This window comes from Hyaena hyaena, unplaced genomic scaffold, assembly GCF_003009895.1.
Source record: "Hyaena hyaena isolate Hyena2069 unplaced genomic scaffold, ASM300989v1 scaffold_55, whole genome shotgun sequence".
Lineage (NCBI taxonomy): Eukaryota > Metazoa > Chordata > Mammalia > Carnivora > Hyaenidae > Hyaena > Hyaena hyaena.
This window is the reverse complement of record NW_024080687.1, coordinates 4352489-4371925: the sequence shown is the minus strand read 5'-3', so window position 1 is coordinate 4371925 and position 19437 is coordinate 4352489. Positions and strand designations below refer to the sequence as shown.

Below are 19437 nucleotides of genomic sequence, written 5' to 3'. Positions count from 1 at the left end.
AGTAAACATTTAAAAAAATTGTTTAAGAGTCAGACGTTTAAGGGGCGCCTGGGTGGCTTAGTCGGTTAAGCATCCAACTTTTGCTTAGGTCATGATCTCGCGGTTTGTGGGTTCGAGCCCCGCATCGGGCTCTGTGCTGACTGCCAGCTCAGAGCCTGGAGCCTATTTCAGAGTCTGTGTCTCCCTCTCTCTGACCCTTCCCTGCTCACGCTGTCTCTCTCTCTCCTAGGGAAAAAAAAAGATGTTTAACCAGCCGAGCCACCTAGGCACCCCTATTTAAAAATAATAGTTTTTAAAAGCAATCCTTAATTTTTGTTCTGATATTTGGGTGATAAAAATCAGAAGAAAGAAAGACCAGCGTGGCAATGGCATGGTATGTGGGGCATCTGGTTGGAATTCTGATGCCCCTCTAGAGGTCCTTCATGGTCAGGGGTAGACATGAGCACCCATTTGCAGGGGGTTAGTGTGACATAGGCCTTATCAGAGAAGCACCAAATTCGCATTCCGGAGAGGCCAGGCGGGGCACTTATCTGAGCTCAGTGAGCTGTGTGGCATCTATAATGAACCTGACAGCAGAAGCCTCTGCTGTGGCCACCACTAGATTCAGCTTCCGACTATAGTGCTCTTGTGGGTGCATAGATCAGGAGTTGCTAAAAACTCAAATTGAGAGAATCCAGATTTTTATGTAAAATGAAGCCATCATAAGCAGGCGAAGGAGCCAGGGGCACTAATGCTGGTGTACAATGGCACAGGGATTGGGTGAAATGGGAGAGATCAATCTATTTGAAGGGAAGCTAGGGACTGTGTTCATTCCACACACCATACCCAGTGGATGTGGCAGGCGGTAGTTGTCCTCTGGAGTGCCACTGCTAACGGTTATCAACCCTGCATGTGTCTAAACGAGGAGTCTCAAACAGAAAAGTTCTTAGAAATCAGGCAAGAATGGTTCTATGACTGTACTGCTCAGATAAATCACAGTCCCACGCACCATTAATGGCCCCTAAAACTCTTCTGGAACCTATTTATGTATTTGACCTGTTCTTCCTCTTGAGCTAACACAATCCATATGTTAAACTACCTGTTATGTAGAATAAATTAGGGGGGAAAAACCTCTTTGAAACTATTGGGAAATGGGGAAGAGTAGAGCTCTTAATTCCTTCCTGTAGTTAGGGATTTGATGAGTGTACACACACACACACACACACACGGTCTCACAAGTCACTTGAACATACTTTGTTTCAATATTCTGTCTTTGAACTGTTGCAGTAAGAAATGCAATTGACATCGTCATCAGATACACACACATTGAGCCATATGAAATCGACAATATGCTACCCTCTTGACCTATAAAATGGCAACTTTACATGATTCAACCTAACAATAATGCAAACAAAATTTTCATGCAGAAATATTTGCCGTTGCTTTTTGTGGTACTCACTGATTGATTACTTTAAATGTTCATTGCAGCACACTAAATTCATTTCATTACCACTACCACCGATAGGTCAGAACCAACCACTTTATTTAATCTTCACAAAAATTTTTAAGGAAAGGAAACATCACTCTCCCATCCCCTTAAAGACAACCCGATGTTTATTCCAAGGATGAATCGATTACCCCAGTAGCTCCTATTAACTGACCACTTACTCTATGCTTTAGCCTTTATCTCATTTAATTTACATTAAGAACCTCAGCGGATGGGTACCAACAATGAGGAATATGATGGAGTTTGGAGAGGTCCAACCCTTATTTCCAGGCACAGGCTAGAAAGAGGCTGATTCCAGATTTGAATAATTTCTGTAACAGCAAAGCCCAAGATATTTCCACGGCCTTGGAGCTGAGACCCAGACCCAAACTCTGAACCTGGGCTTTGCAGCTCTACAGTTCTAACTTCCTACCTCTTCACGGGCTTGCCATAGAAGGGTAAGGGTGTGTACGTGTGTGTGTGTGTGTGTGTGTGTGTGTGCGCGCGCGCGCGCGCGCGCGCGCGGGCGGGCTGGCTTATTTGCTGAAACTTTCTGTCTGGCTCTACTTTTTCCCAGGCCTTTGCACCCTTTGTCCCAGGGTGGGCTTTATCCCCGGGACAGCCCCCTCCCCCAGCCCAGTCCGCAGCTGGAAGCCTTCACTGATCTCCATCTCGTCTCCCTGCCCCCTTCGGGGACAGGGAGGCCGACTGTCTCCCCCGGTCTTTTCCAGATGTATGTCTGCCAAAGATCCCTCCACTATAGAGGATGATGAATGAGGACCGGGGAGCCGGCCTGGTGGGAAAGTGTCGTCGCCTGGAAAAGAGAGGGAAAGGGAAAGGAAGTCGGGGGGAGGGGAAGAGTTGGAGTCGGGAGGCGGAGAAGCGACGAGTCTGGACGCCAGGGACCCAAGCCTCCTCGGCTGAGCCTCCCTAAGGAAGGCGTGGGGAAGTGCTCCAATCTCTGAACTCCCTTGGAATTTGGGCTGCATTATATCATTTACTGCAACACGCAGGGACTACCCCAGTGTTTGCTTCCAGCCGTTCCGATGCCAGGTTCCCAGCGCTGCTCCCATTTCTCCGCGGGAATGAGCTCGGGTCCACTCCCAGGCTTCCTCTCCACAGGCTCATTGCAATTCTCCCTCTACCGTTCTCTGGTCAGGGGGGCGGAGTCGTACCCCCTCTCCTGTTCCTTTAAGAGGCGTCGGCTCCTCCCCTTTCGGAGTCGCCGTCTGACGCGGGATGACAGCGGCGAGTTCGGTATGTCTATGCAAATAAGCGCTCTCTGTAGGCCAATGGGGAGCGGAGGTGCCGGAACCGCGGACCAATGCGGCGGGGGCGCAGGGGCTCACCATATAAGGAGCGGCCTCGCCATAAAAGGAAACATTGTATCTCTTTATATGGGGGGAAGGGTCGGGGGATCCCTCCGCCGCCAGCGCGTGGTCCCGGCCCCCTCCACCCGCCGTCTCGGCCGCGGCCAGCAGCCCCTGCACCCCGGAGGACGCTGACGGCCGCCGGGCGCGCCGCCCTAGCATACGGACAGGGGGCGCTCCGAGCGGCCTGGGGCAACCCGGGCCACAGGGGCAGGAAAGTGAGGGCCCAGGTCGGCCCGGGCGTGCAGGGGCCCCGGGTTCGCGGCGGCAGCGGCAGCGATAGAGGCTCTAGCAGCAGCGGGAGTGCCGGGTTGAGCCGGGAAGCCGATGGCGGCGGCGGCGGCGGCTCCGATTCCTCGCTGACTGACCGTCCGCCCTCCTGCATTGAGCGCCATGTTACCGAGCCAAGCTGGGGCCGCGGCGGCGCTGGGCCGGGGCTCGGCCCTGGGGGGCAGCCTGAACCGGACCCCGACGGGGCGGCCGGGAGGTGGCGGCGGCGGCGGCGGCGGCGGCGGCGGGACTCGCGGGGCTAACGGGGGCCGGGTTCCCGGGAACGGCGCGGGGCTCGGGCCGGGCCGCCTCGAGAGGGAGGCTGCAGCAGCAGCGACAACCACTCCGGCGCCCACCGCGGGGGCCCTCTACAGCGGCAGCGAGGGCGACTCGGAGTCGGGTGAGGAGGAGGAGCTGGGCGCGGAGCGGCGCGGCCTGAAGCGGAGCCTGAGCGAGATGGAGCTCGGCGTGGTGGTCGGTGGGCCCGAGGCGGCGGCGGCGGCCACCGGGGGCTATGGGCCGGTGAGCGGCGCGGTGAGCGGGGCCAAGCCGGGTAAGAAGACTCGGGGCCGCGTGAAGATCAAGATGGAGTTCATCGACAACAAACTGCGGCGCTACACGACCTTCAGCAAGAGGAAGACGGGCATCATGAAGAAGGTACCGGGCCGGGAGGCTGGCCGGCCACGGGGGACCGGGAGGGTGGGGACGCGCAGTGGGAGCCCGGGAGGAAGGCAGAGCCGAGGCGGAGGTGAGAGGCGGCGAGTCTGCAGGAGCTGTGTGGGAGGGGATGGCTGTTTCCCCGGGAGGGAGAGAGGGGAGGGGCCGCCAAGGAAATGTGGGGAGAGGGGAGATGCAGCGAACGTCCAGAGAAGAGGGGAAAGGCGCCGAGGTGGGAGTGACGGGCGCGAGAGAGGAACGCGGCCCTTGCGGAGTGAAGGGGTGAAGAGTGGTTGTGGGAAGCTTGGAGGCTGTTCGGAAGGTGGTTAATGAGACGCGGGGGTCACTAGATCCAGTGCCTTCTGGTGTCCGGGGGAGGGTGCTGGAAAAGCGGGCACCCGAAGGGAAGGTATGGAGGTGAAGAGGCTGAAGCTCTAACAACAATGAGCCAGCATGTGTGGGAGGAAGGTGGGCACCGCAAGAGTAGCGCGCTGGCTGGAAGGACTGACAGCTCTGATGACCGAATGGGACTTAAGAGCCCCAGGTAAGGGAGCAGGGCAGGTGAGCCGATGCTGCCTTGAGCAGCAGGGACTGAGTCGGACGAGGGCCATGTGTCGTCTTTTGCATCCACTGGAAACCGGCACACTCCCTGCAGGACAGCCTTCGGAACCATCTGCCTTTGGGACAAGTGGTATTTCCAGTCCTAGGGAGAATCTGTGCATGGAGTTTGGGGGAAGGCAGGGAGGTTTGCAGAGGTACCTAGAAATTCTTCCTCTTCCAGCCAGCAATCCAGGCAATAGGGATGAGGAGAAAGGGCCGTCCTGAGGTGTAGAAGATACGGAAAGGGATGGAAGCAGGTGAACCGGGAAATAAGCTAGAACCCTAGGGACTTTGGCTAGGGTTATTTCTGTCCCATATAGAAGCCAGAGCTGCTTCCAAGGTGGGTTGTGGAACTTTTGGGGGAGTAAGGATGCCATCTGTGGGGCCACCCTTGAAGGTTTCCTTCCTGGACTCATGGCAGGGTGGTAGCCGCTAATCTAGCCCCCATCTCCCATCACTCCAGACACTGTTGCATCAAGACAAAGAAAGAAGAAAGGGGGTAGCACAGTATTATAGGGCAGAAGGACAAATGGCAACAGGCTAGGGCCCGTGTGGCTTCTGGGAAGAAACATGGGACAGTTTAGAACTTACGTGGCCCCTTATCCCTAATGTCTTATGCAACTTACAGTGTGATAGCAACTTCAGTCCGGTTCCTGTTACAGTGAAGAGTGGGTGAGGGCCCTCTCTCCATGAGGCTCCTGGCACCAAGCTGTAGTCAGGAGCAGCTACCCTACCCCCCCACCCCCCTTGTCCCTTGAGGTTATATATTCTGTCACTAGGGGGCTGTGACTGTGCTCGAGGTATCTACAGGTCAGTGGCTGCATGGGTAGTTTTTCTGCTCTCCAGCTCACTTTCAGATATCTTGATAGGACTCTCCCCCGCCCTAGTCACTGGAGAAGAAGGTCACTGGGGTTGGGGAAGGGGGCAGGGGGTTGAGATCACTGTGTATTTCCTTTCTTCCCTACTTCCCAAGGAAGGTAGAGAGAAAAAGTTTGGCTGACCTACCCATCTCCTCCCCCTCCTACCCCCAGGCCTATGAGCTGTCCACGCTGACAGGGACACAGGTGCTGTTGCTGGTGGCCAGTGAAACAGGCCATGTGTATACCTTTGCCACCCGCAAACTGCAGCCAATGATCACCAGTGAGACTGGCAAGGCACTGATTCAGACCTGCCTCAACTCGCCAGACTCTCCACCCCGTTCAGACCCCACCACAGACCAGAGAATGAGTGCCACGGGCTTTGAAGAGACAGACCTCACCTACCAGGTGTCGGAGTCCGACAGCAGTGGGGAGACCAAGGTGTGTTTGGGTCGCCTATCTGAGGGGAAGTCAGGGGAGGGACTTCACCGGCAGAGAGGGGAGGGGGTCCCTCTCTCTCCCTCACTCAGGATAGGTGCCCACTGACGTGGAATGGAGCTGGGTTAGCGCCCCTCATCCTAGGGGACAGGTGTCCATCCTCGCCATCCCGACAGGAGGCCGGCCCCCTAGATAAGCGGGCGGCCTCCGTGCCCTTATAAGGCCGGCTCCGGCTCCAGGCCGGCCTCCCGCCTGCAGCCCGCCCGCCTGGCAGGGCCCTTGCATTCCTCCCGCCAGCTGTCTCCCTGCTGGGGGCGGGGGCGTAGCTTAGCCCTGCCCTCGCGGCAGGCTGAGTTGCCAAGGAGTAGGAAGGAAGCACTCTTGGGCTCCGGGGTCCTGGGAACCCAGCACTGTCGGCAGGCGGGCTCCTCGACTGGGCTGGAGATTACCTTACTAGCCAACCGCCTACCTCTTCAGGATGTCCGGGCCTGGGCACGTTTAGGGAGTGTATTCTCTGCTGCTAGGGATGCCGGCCCTAGTTACGCCTCCCCCTTCCTTTTCCCGGTAAGGAAAGGGGGGGCGGGGCTTCCTCCATTGCTCCTCTGGGGAGCTCCACCTTCCGGGCGGCCCTTCACTAACTGGCCAATCGGAGGAAGCGGCACTGTTTGCCTTAGCAACGCCTCCGCCAACCAGGGGCTTCAAGCTCGGCTGCCTAGCAAACATCCCGCATTGACCCACCCCCAGTATTTGAACCCCCTCAGTTCTCCGGGCTGGGTTCTCAGTTCCTGGCTTCCTCTTTCCCCTTCTAAGAACAAAAGGCTTTCCGAGGGGAGGGTCGGTGCTCCGGGATACCCCCTCTTACTGGCATATCATCTGTAATGGCAAACTCTTGAAGCAGTACGGCTCATTTATTCCCAGGGAATTTTGTTGGAGGAATAAATTCCTTTGGTAGTTTAATAGGGGCGCCTATTTAATAGGGGCTCCGTCGGTTGAGCATCCAACTCTTAATTTCGGCTCAGGTCACGATCTCATGGTTAGTGAGATAGAGCCCCGCCTCAGGCTTTGGGCTGACAACACTGAACCTGCTTGGGATTCTCTCTCTCCCTCTCTCTCTCTCTGTCTCTCTGCCCTTCCCCCATGTGCACGCACGCTCTCTGTCTCTCAAAACAAATAAATAAAAATAATAATAAATTATGTGTTTAAAAAATTCCATTGGTAGTTCAAGATCTCTCTGAAGCCCTAAGTTCCCTGAAAAACTCTTGTCCCTATCTCAGAAGCCTGGCAAATCAGAGCTGGAAAGATGTTTTTACAGGACACAGTAGCCCAGGCCTCTCATGTTTACAGAAGAGAACTGAGGCTCAGAAAGAGGAAGTGATTTCCCCAGGGTCACATAGATGATCACTGCCAGAGCTGGGAATAGACCCCTGTGTCCTGGTTCCCCAGCCGATGTGATTTACCACAGTTTATCGGGGCAGAGAATTCAGGGAATTATGATGATATCATCATCATCATCATCATCATCATCAGAGCAGCAAATACTTTCTGCTCTTTTCAGGTGTCAGGCACTTTATGTGTGTTAACCTATTAATCTTCACAACACCTATGGGGCAAGTCTTCTCCTTTTACAGACAGGAAACTGAAGCTCAGCAGCTCAGTAACTTGCCCGAGAGTCAGACAGCAGGTAAATGGCAGAGCTGGGGTTTGAACCCAGGCTCACCGGTTCCAGTCTGGGTTGTCACACCACACAAAGCTTCTGCAGGGGCAGGGTCTGGTGGAGGCTCACTGCTGCATCTTTACTCTGGGTGTAGGACACACCGAAACCCGCGTTCACAGTCACCAACCTGCCGGGTACCACCTCCACCATCCAAACAGCACCCAGCACCTCTACCACCATGCAAGTCAGCAGCGGCCCCTCCTTCCCCATCACGAACTATCTGGCACCGGTGTCTGCTAGCGTCAGCCCCAGCGCTGTCAGCAGTGCCAACGGGACTGTGCTGAAGAGTACAGGCAGTGGCCCCGTCTCCTCCGGGGGCCTCATGCAGCTGCCTACCAGCTTCACCCTCATGCCCGGTGAGTCAAGTCACAGGGGGCAAATTGAGCATGCTGAGAGTAGGCTTAGGGCTGGCACAGGAGAACCTCTTTCCCTGCTCAGAAGGAGGGTGGACAGGGGCCAGAGTCTGAGAGAAGCCTCTTCTGTCCCACTGGTAGGCATGCCCTTCCCCACTGGGACCCCTGTTATCCTTGTCAGTAAGTTTCAGCCATACTCTCTGGCCTTGTCTAGCTAGCCCATTGCCATAGGGACCCTAGGCATTCCACCACTTTCCTACCTTGAGTAGAAGATAGGTCATGTCCTTGATGGTTCAGTGCTAGCTCCTATGTCAGCCAAGGAGGCAGAGGCAAGGCCTGGAGTGGGAGGAGGAGGGAAGGGCACGGGCAGAGGGCGGAAACCCCTGGAGACAAGATTCAGGACACGAAGGGCCTCTTTAGCTCTCTGGAAAGATAGCTATGGGAGCTGGGGAGCAGTGTGCCAGACCCTGGCCTAGGGTTGTTTGTGGGTGCTTGGTGCAGGTGGTGGAAGGGTAGGACAGAGCATGAATAAGTCTCTGTGTCTCATAGGTGGGGCAGTGGCCCAGCAGGTCCCAGTGCAGGCCATTCAGGTGCACCAGGCCCCACAGCAAGCGTCTCCCTCTCGCGACAGCAGCACAGACCTCACGCAGACCTCCTCCAGCGGGACAGGTATAGCTCAAAACCCTCACCTCCCTGCCCTGCCTCCTTCATGAGGCCTGGCGGCAAGTGCCCAGCAATACCCCTCCTGTAACTAAGGTCAGAGAATGTCTTCATGTGGAGATGGAGGCATTTGGCTTAACCCTTATCCTAATTCTTATGGGAAAGTCCGGGGAGGATGGCTGGGTTTGGAATCCCACCCTGTGGTAGGGCTATGGATTCCAGGAAGAAATTAGGGACCATCGAAGCCACGCTTCTCTTCATTCAGATGAGAAGTTGGAGGCTCAGAAAGGAGAAGTTGGTTGCCCAAAGACACATGTTTGCTTAATTACCAGGAAAGATTTATAAAATAGTTGTTTCCTTGTGGGAGGGTGTCCTAGGTTTTGAGTAGCTATAATTCCCCTTGGTGTCTCTAGTCATTTTACAAATGAGACACTTTCAAAATAAAATTACCTTTACATTCTTGTTATCGACAATTTTGTTACACAAGGTGTGGTCTGTGGACAGAGGACTAGCATCGTCTGGGAACTTGATAGAAATGCATACTCTTAAGCTTCACCCCAAACCTACTGAATGAGAAGCTGCTTTTTAACAAGATCCCAGGCGACCTTATGCACGTTAATGTTTGACGTTTAAAAGTTTGTTAGCCACACGTTCATGAAGAGGGAGAAGTGAGAACAAATTAAAAAATGGGATAATGGAGCCCCCTGAAAAGGGAGTATGTGAGTTTCCTTAGAGTGGGTCAGTCATTGTAATCTTTGTTTTTCCCAGGGCCTTAGGGTCTTGGAACAAAGAATTCAGCAGATAGATAATGAATGGTACAGTGTCATAGGATACAATTAAAGGTTGGTGCTCTTGTGTTCAAGAAAAAAATATGGCTTTTCTTCGTTGAAGAAAGAGAGCCGAGGAATGAGTCTTGTCTAGCTTCTGACCTGGGAAATGGCACGAGGGCTCTGGAGTCCCTGAGTTCTTGGGAGTGGGATGGGGGCCAGTGCCAACCTCGCTGATGTGTGTCTGTGTTTGCCAGTGACATTGCCCGCCACCATCATGACGTCATCTGTGCCCACAACTGTGGGCGGCCACATGATGTACCCTAGTCCCCACGCGGTGATGTATGCACCCACCTCGGGCTTGGCTGATGGCAGCCTCACCGTGCTCAATGCCTTCTCCCAGGCGCCATCTACCATGCAGGTGTCCCACAGCCAGGTCCAGGAGCAAGGTGAGTTGTGGGGTGGGCTGAGGAAAGGAGGACCATTTCCTCCCTTACATACCCCCATACTCAAATGGCCCCCCACATATACATCTAGATGCACACATTCACAAATACAAACTAGGATGCCCACACATATACCTACACACACACACACACACACACACACACACACACACACGGGTGCTGGCATACATATTTTGACACCGATGGCTGTTCACTAGGCTACCTATCCACACTTGAAAACTCACACAGACACACACACATGGACATGGACATGTGGACCCTCACCTTTGGCCACTTACCTCAGACGTACAGGGTCACTGGTGCCTTTATCATCACTTCTCCGATATCTGGAAGTTTCACTCGAGCCGGCAACTTGAATCTCTTTTGTGGTTTCCCATCACAGGCGGTGTCCCCCAGGTGTTCCTGACAGCGCCGTCTGGGACAGTGCAGATCCCCGTTTCTGCAGTTCAGCTTCACCAGGTAGGTGGGGAGGGGCACCTTTCACCCCATGCCAGCCGGCCAGCCATGTCTTGATCTTGACTTTGGGGATGCAGTTTACCTATTGGTCAAAGCCAAGGTCAGGAGACCTGTTCTCCTGGTCAGGCCTGTGGCGGGCAGGCAGGCAAGCAGTGGGACCTTCACCTGGCTGGTCAGTCCCTGTCCCCTCTTCCTCACATATCCTTTTCCCTCCAGATGGCTGTCATAGGGCAGCAGGCTGGGAGCAGCAGCAACCTCACCGAGTTACAGGTGGTGAACCTGGACGCCGCCCACAACACCAAGAGTGACTGATCCGCCCTGCCACCCTGGACAGATGGCCCAAGGGATGGCACCACTTATTTATTGTTGCCTTTTCACGTTTTCTTTACACACACGTTGACGGGCCGCAGAGGGGAGGCAGGGAGGAGGAGTGGGCAGCCGCGGGACTGAGCCCTCTCACTCCAGCCAAAGAAATGGGCCAGCCTGCCCTCCACCCCGTCCTCCCTCACCCTCCCCTCCTAGCTCCACCTCCCGTTTTCTGTTGATGGTGGGGCTGTCCTCCCTCCTCAGACTCCCCTTGCCAGCTTGGCTCCATGTTTGCCATGAGTATTAGCTTATCCAATGGGACCGTGCCCCACCTTCCCACACACAGGCCTCTGTGGGACTAGGCACCGAGTTCCCCCTGAGGAAGCGGTTGGGGTCCTCTCCCGGCCTTGCTGACCCCATGTCAGCCCTGTGTCTGTCACAGGCTGGGCAAAAAGAGCCCTACCCCTGCCCCTCAGGGAGCCACCTGGGGAGATGGGGGCTTCCTCCCTCACGCCGCCGCCCCGTTGTCTCTGCAGCTCCCGAGAACTGGGCCTGTGCACAGAGCAGGTTCCTGGGGCCACCTGCCCTGCCCTGCCTTGCCAATCCCCTTGGGACTCCAGGGACTCCTGGGTTGGAGGGAACCACCAGTGTTCCCTCTCACCCTGTCTTCCCCCCTCCCCCCCCCCCAGCTGCTTTACTTAAAGTTGATTTTGAACTTTTTATTTGAGGAGACGAAGTGAAAACAAATCTATAAATATATATTTTTAAAATATTTAAACTTTTTTTTATGGCGTTTTTCTCGTCCCCCTCCCTCCCCAAGCTCCCCTTCCCTGGAGAGCCCTGGGGCTCCCCGGAACTGGCTGGGCCTCTGGGGACAGAGCCACCCCATGAGCTCGAGGCCCGCCAGTGTGTAGGGGAGATTCTGGGATTGCCCGGTCCTGGGTTGTTTCCAGGAGAAAACCGGGGGAGGGGCCCTCAGGCCATGCCCCAACGGGGTGGGGAGGGTGACCCACAGCCCTGGGTCTCTTTTTGCCCTTTAGGGCTGTTGCAAGGGAGAGGGAAGAGGGAGACCAAATGTGGGGGCGGGGGTGGGAGGGTGTCAGATAGAGGCAACTGACTTCATTTGTGCCACACACATGGGCATTGCAGCCTTGTGCTCCCCCAGGCCTGCAGCTGCCTGGGGCCCAAGTTGCAGTGAGCAGGGTGGGGTCTGGGAGGGGGTGAGAAGCAGGAATGGGGATCAGAAGAAACGGGAGCAGCTCTTGGGCTGAGTATAGAGATAGGGGAGCCAGAAATGGGCAGCTCTCCCAGGGAGTGAGCAGCTACTGTAACTTTTTTAAATTAAGACAAAAAGCCTTGAAGAAAATGACTTTATTTTTCTAAGTGTAACCTCAGTATTTATGTAATTTGTACAGGGGCCGTGCCCTACCCCACTCTGCCCCCTACGGGGTAGACCTTGAGGATGGGCCAGCATAAGGGGAGGGTCTTTTACCCTGTGTCAGAGCCTACCTTCGCCCCCTATATCCAGAAAGGGAGCTTTTTCAGAACAGGGCAGCAGTTGGGGTGGAGTTTTATTAACCCCTGTGACTGCCTTCAGGAAGAACAATCCTGCTTCTGTGATTAGGTGAAGGGGTGGGGGAAGTGTTTGTGCACAGCCTAGTTATCAAGGGGATGATTTGCCGACGTGTTTGAGAACCCCCGTAACCTCTAACCCCCACTGCTGTCTTGCCCCGGTTTGGGGTACCAAGACGGAAGTCACCATTCTGGGCTTTCTCCTGGAGATAGCTGGGGCTTATGGGTGGCTTACAAGGCTGGGGCATGGCAAATCAGGGGCCAGAGAGTGGGGGAGTTTGGGACTCAGGTCTGTAACTGCCCAGCCCCCTTTCTCTGCTCTTGTTTCACTCCACGATCACTCACTCACTCCCCACTCCCCTACCCAGGGAAGGAGACTGATGAATTCCTCCTCTTCTTCCCACAAAAGACAGACCCAGTGAGTGAATCAGGCAAAGTGCTTATAATGTGTGTTGTGTGAGCGTGGCCTTGGGAGAACATGTGTGAGTCAGGGATGAGGTGGCATTTATATGTGCAGCAACCCTTGGTGTTTCCCTTCCTTGGTGGCTCTGGAGTGTGTGTGTGTGTATGTGTGTGTGCATGTGTGTGCGCGTCTGCAAGCGTGTGTGCCTGTGTGTGTGTGTGTGTGAATGTAGAGTGTGTATGTAAGTGATTTCTACTTCCCCTGGGATGCTGACCCAGGAATAGTGGACATGGTCACAGTCCTATGTACAGAGCTTTCTTTTGTATTAAAAAAAAGATACTCTTTCAATAAATGTATCATTTTTGTGCACAGACAGTGGGGTCTTTGCCTCCGTTTCTCCGTATAGGGAGGGAGGGAAGTACGAACACGAATAAACCCTAAATAAACGTGGCTCTGAGTTGCAAGCCCAGCTCCTTGATGAGCACAAGGACAAAGCTAATGGGTGCTTTGGGCTGTTTAAGTCTGTGGCTTAATATAAGGAACATTTCAGGGAGCTGGAGCCTTTATCTTTGTACGTGGTTTTGTTAGGTGTTTAGGCCAACACACAGATGGGCAATTTTAATTAATAGGTAAAGTGACTCAACCAATCCAAAGCCCTGCTTAAGCGGTTTGGGTTTGGGAAACTCATGGCCACGTGACCTCGTGAGAGCGCAAAGGACAGCTCCAGGGCTGAGAGTGTAGGTTCCCGGTGGATGGAGAAGGCCGACCCACTCTAAGCCAGGGGTGCTTCCGAGGTGATAGGGAGAAGGAGCTGCGTAATCCTGCGGAGATGAGCAACGTGATAGCGAGCGCGGGCTCTGACTGCAGCGCTCCCCCCGCGCAGCGGCGCGGCCACTACGCATGCTCCGCTCACGCGCCCTTCCGCCACGCTCGACTGTGGGCCGCGGAGGGACCCGTAGAAGCCGGGCCGCGCCCGCCTCCGCCGTGTGACCCGGAAGGGAGCTGCTGAAGAGGCGGGGCCAGGACGACGGGACCGGCCGCTGGCTCCCAGCGAGGGCCGAGCCGGGCGGTGGGAGGTGAGAGGAGGGTCCTGCGGCGACCCAGTTCCTGCCGCGTCCCCTTCCCGCTCCCAGACGCTGTCTCCGTGGGGTTGACGACGGGAGCCAGGTCTTGCTGTCTGAGATTCTCTCGGTCCTGGGTCCTGTCAGCCTCCTCGGACCCCGCTCCCCATCCATCCTCACCCCGCCCCCCAAGGCCGTTCTGCTGCCCTAGTAGCCTGCTCTGCAACCCCATGGTCTGCAAGCTTGGGCCTGACCTTGCCACATGCGTCTGCCTGCTGTCTCATCCCCAGGTCCAGACCTCACCTCTACACCTCAGTTTACTGCCCCTGTTCTAGGCCCGTAAGAGTTCCGCCTCTACTCCCCATTTTACCCGTCAGTTGTTTTACTTCACCGATGAGCACATCAGTTGTCCATCGCCACGTCACCGATTACCTCCCAGTCTTGTCCCCCGACCCCCATCCCCGCCATGCTCCCTGAGCCCCTGCCCCCATTGAGGTCCGCATCCCATGTTTCCCCTCCTCTTCATGCCTTTCTTCTATCATCTTCTATCCCCTTTCCCCCCATTCCTACTCTCACCACTCCCCATTGCCCCCATTCTGCTGCTTCACACACATACCTTTTCCTGATCACCAGCTTAGCCCTCTTCCTACTCCCGTTTATCATCTTCTGGCTTAATGACTAAATTTATCTGAGGACTGCCCCTCCCTTCTCCAGCTAAGAATATTAGATTGTGTTTACTGCGCTCTCATTGTGTGCTAGCAACTGTTCTAGGTGCTTTACATACATGATCTTATTTAGTTTTTACCACAACTTCATGAGGTGGGTATGAATACCATTACCATGTTGCAGGGGAGGGAACGGAGGTTCAGGGTGAAGGAACTTGTCCAAAAGTACTCAAAGAGTAAGTGAAAGAGCTAGAATTCAGTCTTTTTTTTTTTTTTTATGTTTTATTTATTTCTAGGAGAGAGAGACAGCATGACCAGGGGAGGGTCAGAGAGAGAGGGAGTCACAGACTCTGAAACGGGCTCCAGGCTCTGAGCTGGCAGTCAGCACAGAGCCCGACGCGGGGCTCGAACCCACGAACCGCGAGATCGTGACCTAAGCGAAAGTCAGACGCTCAACCGACTAAGCCACCCGGGCACCCCGAAAGAGCTAGAATTCAGAGTCACTCTTAATCTGACTCTCATCTGTGCTCTACTGCCTCTCTTAACATCATCATCATCTCCTGACCTCATTTCCTACCCTTCAACTCCATGATCACCACCTCCATGTATATGTGCCCTCACCATACGTACAGCTTAAGTGCCGAGTGGGTCCTGGTCTTTTTTCCTATAATTCAATCTGGCCCTCTCCTGCTCGCAGTACTCTGATACACTTTCCCAACGAGTCGTCTGGATGTGGGTGCCCACTGCCCAACCCCCTTTTGTCTCTGTTTTCTCTATCTGCCATGGCCCACTCCTTTATATCCACAGTCCAGCTTTACGCTCTCATTGTTACTCCCTCTCCTGCCCCTCCTGCACCCTGTCTACATTTGTTCTGGCCCCACTGTCTCCCGTGCTGCTGTCCTGCTTGCTCACCCATGTTATCTGTCCAAGTCTTGATCTGTAGCCCTCAGCCATACTGCTCTTCTGCCCAGACTGTGCTGCTTTGCTGTCATTCTTTGTTACCCTTTACTTATCCTCTCTTGTAACCTCTTCCATCTCTTAAACCCCTTCGTTTCATCCCTTTGTTGTTTCCACTGTATCCTCCTTGCTTATAAATCCCAGAGTGTGTTCAAGTTATATATTCCATCCTTATCCTTGGCTTTTTCTATTTGGACTGTAACTTCCACCGTGTACCCCATCTATGTCTCAAGGTTCCACCCCCTCCTTTTCCCTTGCCCTCATTACCTTTATCTTTCTCCTTCTGTGTCCCAGGAGGTCAGGATGGTGGGGGAACGGCGCACTGGGGACGTCATGGTGCCCTTGGGGCCCCGGCTGCAGGCATATCCTGAAGAGCTTATTCGACAGCGGCCTGGGCATGATGGGCATCCTGAATACCTCATCCGATGGAGTGTTCTGAAGTGTGGGGAAGTGGGCAGAGTGAGTGTGGAAGAGGGCAAGACAGAGCACATCCTCATGTGGCTGTCCACCCCCGAAGTCTACGCCAACTGCCCCATGCTGTTAGGTGAGCGGGCGTTATCTAAGGGACCGCAGCACGAGCCAGCTGGGGGTTCAGGAAGCTTTTCCCGAGATCCAGGAGGTCTGGACGACACAGCAATGGGAGAGATGGAGGCTGACGTGCGGGCGCTGGTGCGCAGGGCTGCCAGGCAGCTGGCAGAAGGTGGGACCTCGAGCCTCACAGCCGCTGTGCTCCACACCATCCATGTGCTCAGCGCCTATGCCAGCATTGGGCCCCTCACTGGGGTCTTCAGGGAGACGGGAGCCCTGGACCTGCTTATGCACATGTTATGCAACCCTGAGCCTCAGATCCGTCGGAGTGCGGGCAAGATGCTGCAGGCTCTGGCGGCCCACGATGCTGGTAAGAGACAGCCTGGGGAAGAAGGAAAGTACTGGAGAAATTGGGGCCAGAAGGAGTCAGAACAGGAAGAGGAGGGATTTCCCAACTCTGTAAGAACGCCTAATGTTTTCTGAATACCAATTCAATGCAAAAAAAAAAAAAAAAGTACAAATTAATAAACTATTACAGGTATATAAGTAGGAAAAAATAGTAGTACCTGGTTTGCCTGTCCATTCTCAGGGCAGTGGCAGAGACGGGAATGGGGTAGGTTTATGTTTTCAAGTGGTGGGTTGAGATTTATTTGTTGGTTGTGAAATCAGTTCAGTGGGTTACAACCAACATTTTTTTAAATGTAAAATTAAACTAGTAGGTAGCACTTGGCAAGGTAAATTTTGTAGTATCAAATACATGTTTCAGTTGTATATATGAATGTTTGTATCAGGTTACCATGTAAAATGTATACCTTACTGGGAGAGCCTGAGTCACAAAGAAGTCTGAAATCCTCTGGGATAGGGGATAGGTAGTTTAGGAAAGGCAGGGCAAGTATTGGGGATTGAGAAGATACAGACTGGGTATGGATTACAGGGAGTCGGGCTCACGTCCTTCTGTCACTGAGCCAGCAAGATGGCATCGAGCAGCACATGGATTTTGACAGCCGCTATACTTTGCTGGAGCTGTTTGCAGAGACCACATCCTCTGAGGAACACTGCATGGCCTTTGAGGGCATTCATCTGCCTCAGGTACTCTGGCAGCTATGGGGGAAATGCCGTGTACGAGGCCTAGGACGTCACTTCTGAAAATGTGGTTCAGGATTATACGTCCGCCCCAGAGCCACCTGGGGAGCTTGTTAAAATGAAGGTTCAAACTTGCCCCCCCACCCCCACTCAGAATTTCTGAGATTAGAAGCCAGGAATCTGTTTTAAGACACTCCTTGTGTGTTATATAAATCACAGGGGATAAGGCGTTTAAAGTTTTCTCTAGAGGATGATATTGTGGGGAAAGGAGAGGGGCTGAAGCTGGGAAAAGATGCGTCTACACCACAGACTGTGTCCTACAGATCCCAGGAAAGCTGCTCTTCTCCCTGGTGAAACGTTACCTATGTGTCACCTCCCTGCTGGATCAGCTGAATAACAGTCCAGAGCCAGGGGCTGGAGACCGAGGCTCCCTGTCCCCAGGGGAGTTCGGCCAGGAGGAGAGCCGGGGGCAGCGGGAGCTGGAGTTCAGTATGGCTGTGGGCAGCCTCATCTCAGAGCTGGTGCGCAGCATGGGCTGGGCCCGCAACCTCAGCGAACAGAGCACGTCATCCCCGCGGCCAGCCCGGTCCATCTTTCAGCCCTACGTTTCAGGCCCTAGTCTTTTGCTCCCCACCATGGTTGCCACCCTCAGAAAGCAAGAGCGGGCCTTCCGTCAGCGCTCTGAATTCTCAAGCCGCTGTGGCTATGGTGAGTACGTGCGAGAGACGCTGCAGGCCGGGATGCGAGTGCGCATGCTGGATGACTACGAGGAGGTCAGCGCTGGGGACGAGGGCGAGTTCCGGCAGAGCAACGACGGCGTGCCCCCCGTGCAGGTGAGCGAGCGTGCGTGTGGGACGCTGTTGGGAATCTAGCTGGACAGGTATAGGTAGGGCTTTCCGGGAGCGGGCTCTCTGGCAGGCCGCCTGTGGAGAAAACCCCCAAGGGGATTAGAATGATTTAAGGGAGTCACAGGGCACCTGGGTGGCTCAGTTGGTTACGCTTCCGACTTCGGCTCAGGTCATGATCTCACAGTTCGTGGGTTCGAGCCCCGCGTCAGGCTCTGAGCTGGCGGCACAGCGCCAGCTCAGAGCCTGGAGCCTGTCTCAGGTTCTTTGTCTCCCTCTCTCTCTGCCCCTTCCTTACATGCTGTCTGCCTCTGTCAAAAACAAATAAACATTTAAAAAAAATTTTTTTAAAAAGGGAGTCAGCAATTGAGAGGGGGCTGGGAACATGTGGAGGGCTGAGAAAATCTAGTGGGAGTGGGTGGTGGGCTGTGAGGCCAAGCAGAGACTCACAGCCAGGAAACACAGCTGATATATGGAGACACCCTCTAACCTCCAGCCATGGAGTTGGCTGGGAGGGCGTGTCAGAGCAGAGGCCATCTGCGTAAGGAGGAGATGAGAGGCAGGGCCACCCTTTGGAGAGTGGAGGCTTTCCCAAGCTTAGCCAGGTGTGCCTCTGAGGACCATGTGCCCGGCCTTACCCTCCCAAGCCTGCACCGCCCAGAGCACAGAGGCCTGTTCTTCCTTCTTCCTGCCTCCCTCACACCAGGTCTTCTGGCAGTCAACGGGCCGCACGTACTGGGTGCACTGGCACATGCTGGAGATCCTGGGCCCGGAGGAAGCTGCTGAGGATGTGGCTTCAGGAGCTGTGGAGAAGGGGGCAGGGGCTACTCTGCTGGACACAGGTGAGACTTGGAGGCCACATGGACAGCATGTCTCTGAGCAGAAGAGTAGGACTGGGACAGGGCCGCTCCTGACCGGGAGCTGCCCCAGAGATTCAGAAATGCACTCTGTTCCTGCTGGATGATGGCACCCCTGTGCCTGTATCCTCAGCACTTCCCTCCTGGGACTGGAAACCCGTGGATGGGCTCTACGCTTTGCCGTACCTCCAGCCCGAGCCTCAGAAGAACGAGCGGTTGGGATACCTGACTCAGGCCGAGTGGTGGGAGCTGCTCTTCTTCATCAAGAAGCTGGACGTATGTGAGCAGCAGCCGATTTTCCAGAATCTTCGGGAGAACCTGGATGAGGTATCTTAGGCCTGAGATATTTGGGTTTGTAGTGGCTTTGGAGGTGGGATTCTCTAAGGGAGTTCTAGATAAGGGAGTGTTTAGAGGGGGAGGCTGGAGCTAGAGATGAGAGAGTAGGAGGGGGCCTGCTGGGGAAGGAGACAAATCCTGTGAGGTCTGGTATGTAAAACTTCTAACCCTATCAGTTAGAAGGTGCAAGTCATGGTGGGAGGCGGCCACCGTCTCTATTACTGTCCCCAGGACCTTTGCACCTGCTTTTCCCTAAAATGCATACCTCCTTCTGTTGACAGACTCTGGGCGAAAAGGCCTTGGGAGAAATCTCCGTGCCCGTAGAGATGGCTGAGGGTCTGCTGCTGGTACTCAGTAATCGGTTTGAGGGCAGTACCCTCAGTGACCTGCTCAACTCCCAAATCTACACCAAGTATGCGCTGCTGCCCGATGAACTGAGCATCTCATCGTCTTCACGAAGTCACTCGTGTTCTCCAGATCCAGAAGAGGAGTCCAAGTTGGAGGCCAACTTCTCAGAAGAAGAGGCTGAGTCTCCCAAAGCAACAGCTGAGCCCCCAAAGGCCGATGCAGACCCTGCCAAGGGAAAACCTGAGCCCCCCATGGCACAGAGTGATTCACAGCTGTTTAACCAACTTCTGGTGACTGAGGGGATGGTTCTGCCCCCCGAGATGAAGGAGGCAGCCAGTGGTGAGTCAGGTGCTGGGAAGGGAGGGCGAGGAAGTTGGAACAAGTCCTGGGCAGTCCCCACAG

General features: G+C 54.7%; 2 protein-coding genes across 3 annotated transcripts in view; both read left to right on the top strand.

The window, feature by feature from the left end:
• Positions 1–2862: 2862 nt before the first annotated feature.
• Positions 2863–11118, top strand: SRF (serum response factor). The gene is made up of 7 exons (XM_039231247.1): positions 2863–3762; positions 5394–5660; positions 7466–7727; positions 8274–8393; positions 9409–9600; positions 10001–10077; positions 10291–11118. Exons 1-7 carry the CDS (start codon positions 3229–3231, stop codon positions 10384–10386), a joined length of 1548 nt encoding a protein of 515 aa, XP_039087178.1. The 5' UTR covers positions 2863–3228; the 3' UTR covers positions 10387–11118.
• Positions 11119–15262: 4144 nt separating this feature from the next.
• CUL9 (cullin 9) overlaps positions 15263–19437 on the top strand; it is a 36961-nt gene continuing 32786 nt past the window's right edge. Inside the window, exons 1-6 of one of the 2 annotated variants that reach the window (XM_039231133.1) lie at positions 15263–15936; positions 16501–16655; positions 16973–17482; positions 18201–18336; positions 18485–18678; positions 18969–19374. In XM_039231133.1, coding sequence (XP_039087064.1) covers positions 15342–15936; positions 16501–16655; positions 16973–17482; positions 18201–18336; positions 18485–18678; positions 18969–19374 — 1996 coding nt within the window. In that variant the 5' untranslated portion in view covers positions 15263–15341. The remainder of the gene's footprint in view (positions 15937–16500; positions 16656–16972; positions 17483–18200; positions 18337–18484; positions 18679–18968; positions 19375–19437) is intronic. The other variant, XM_039231132.1, reaches the window with a different exon arrangement.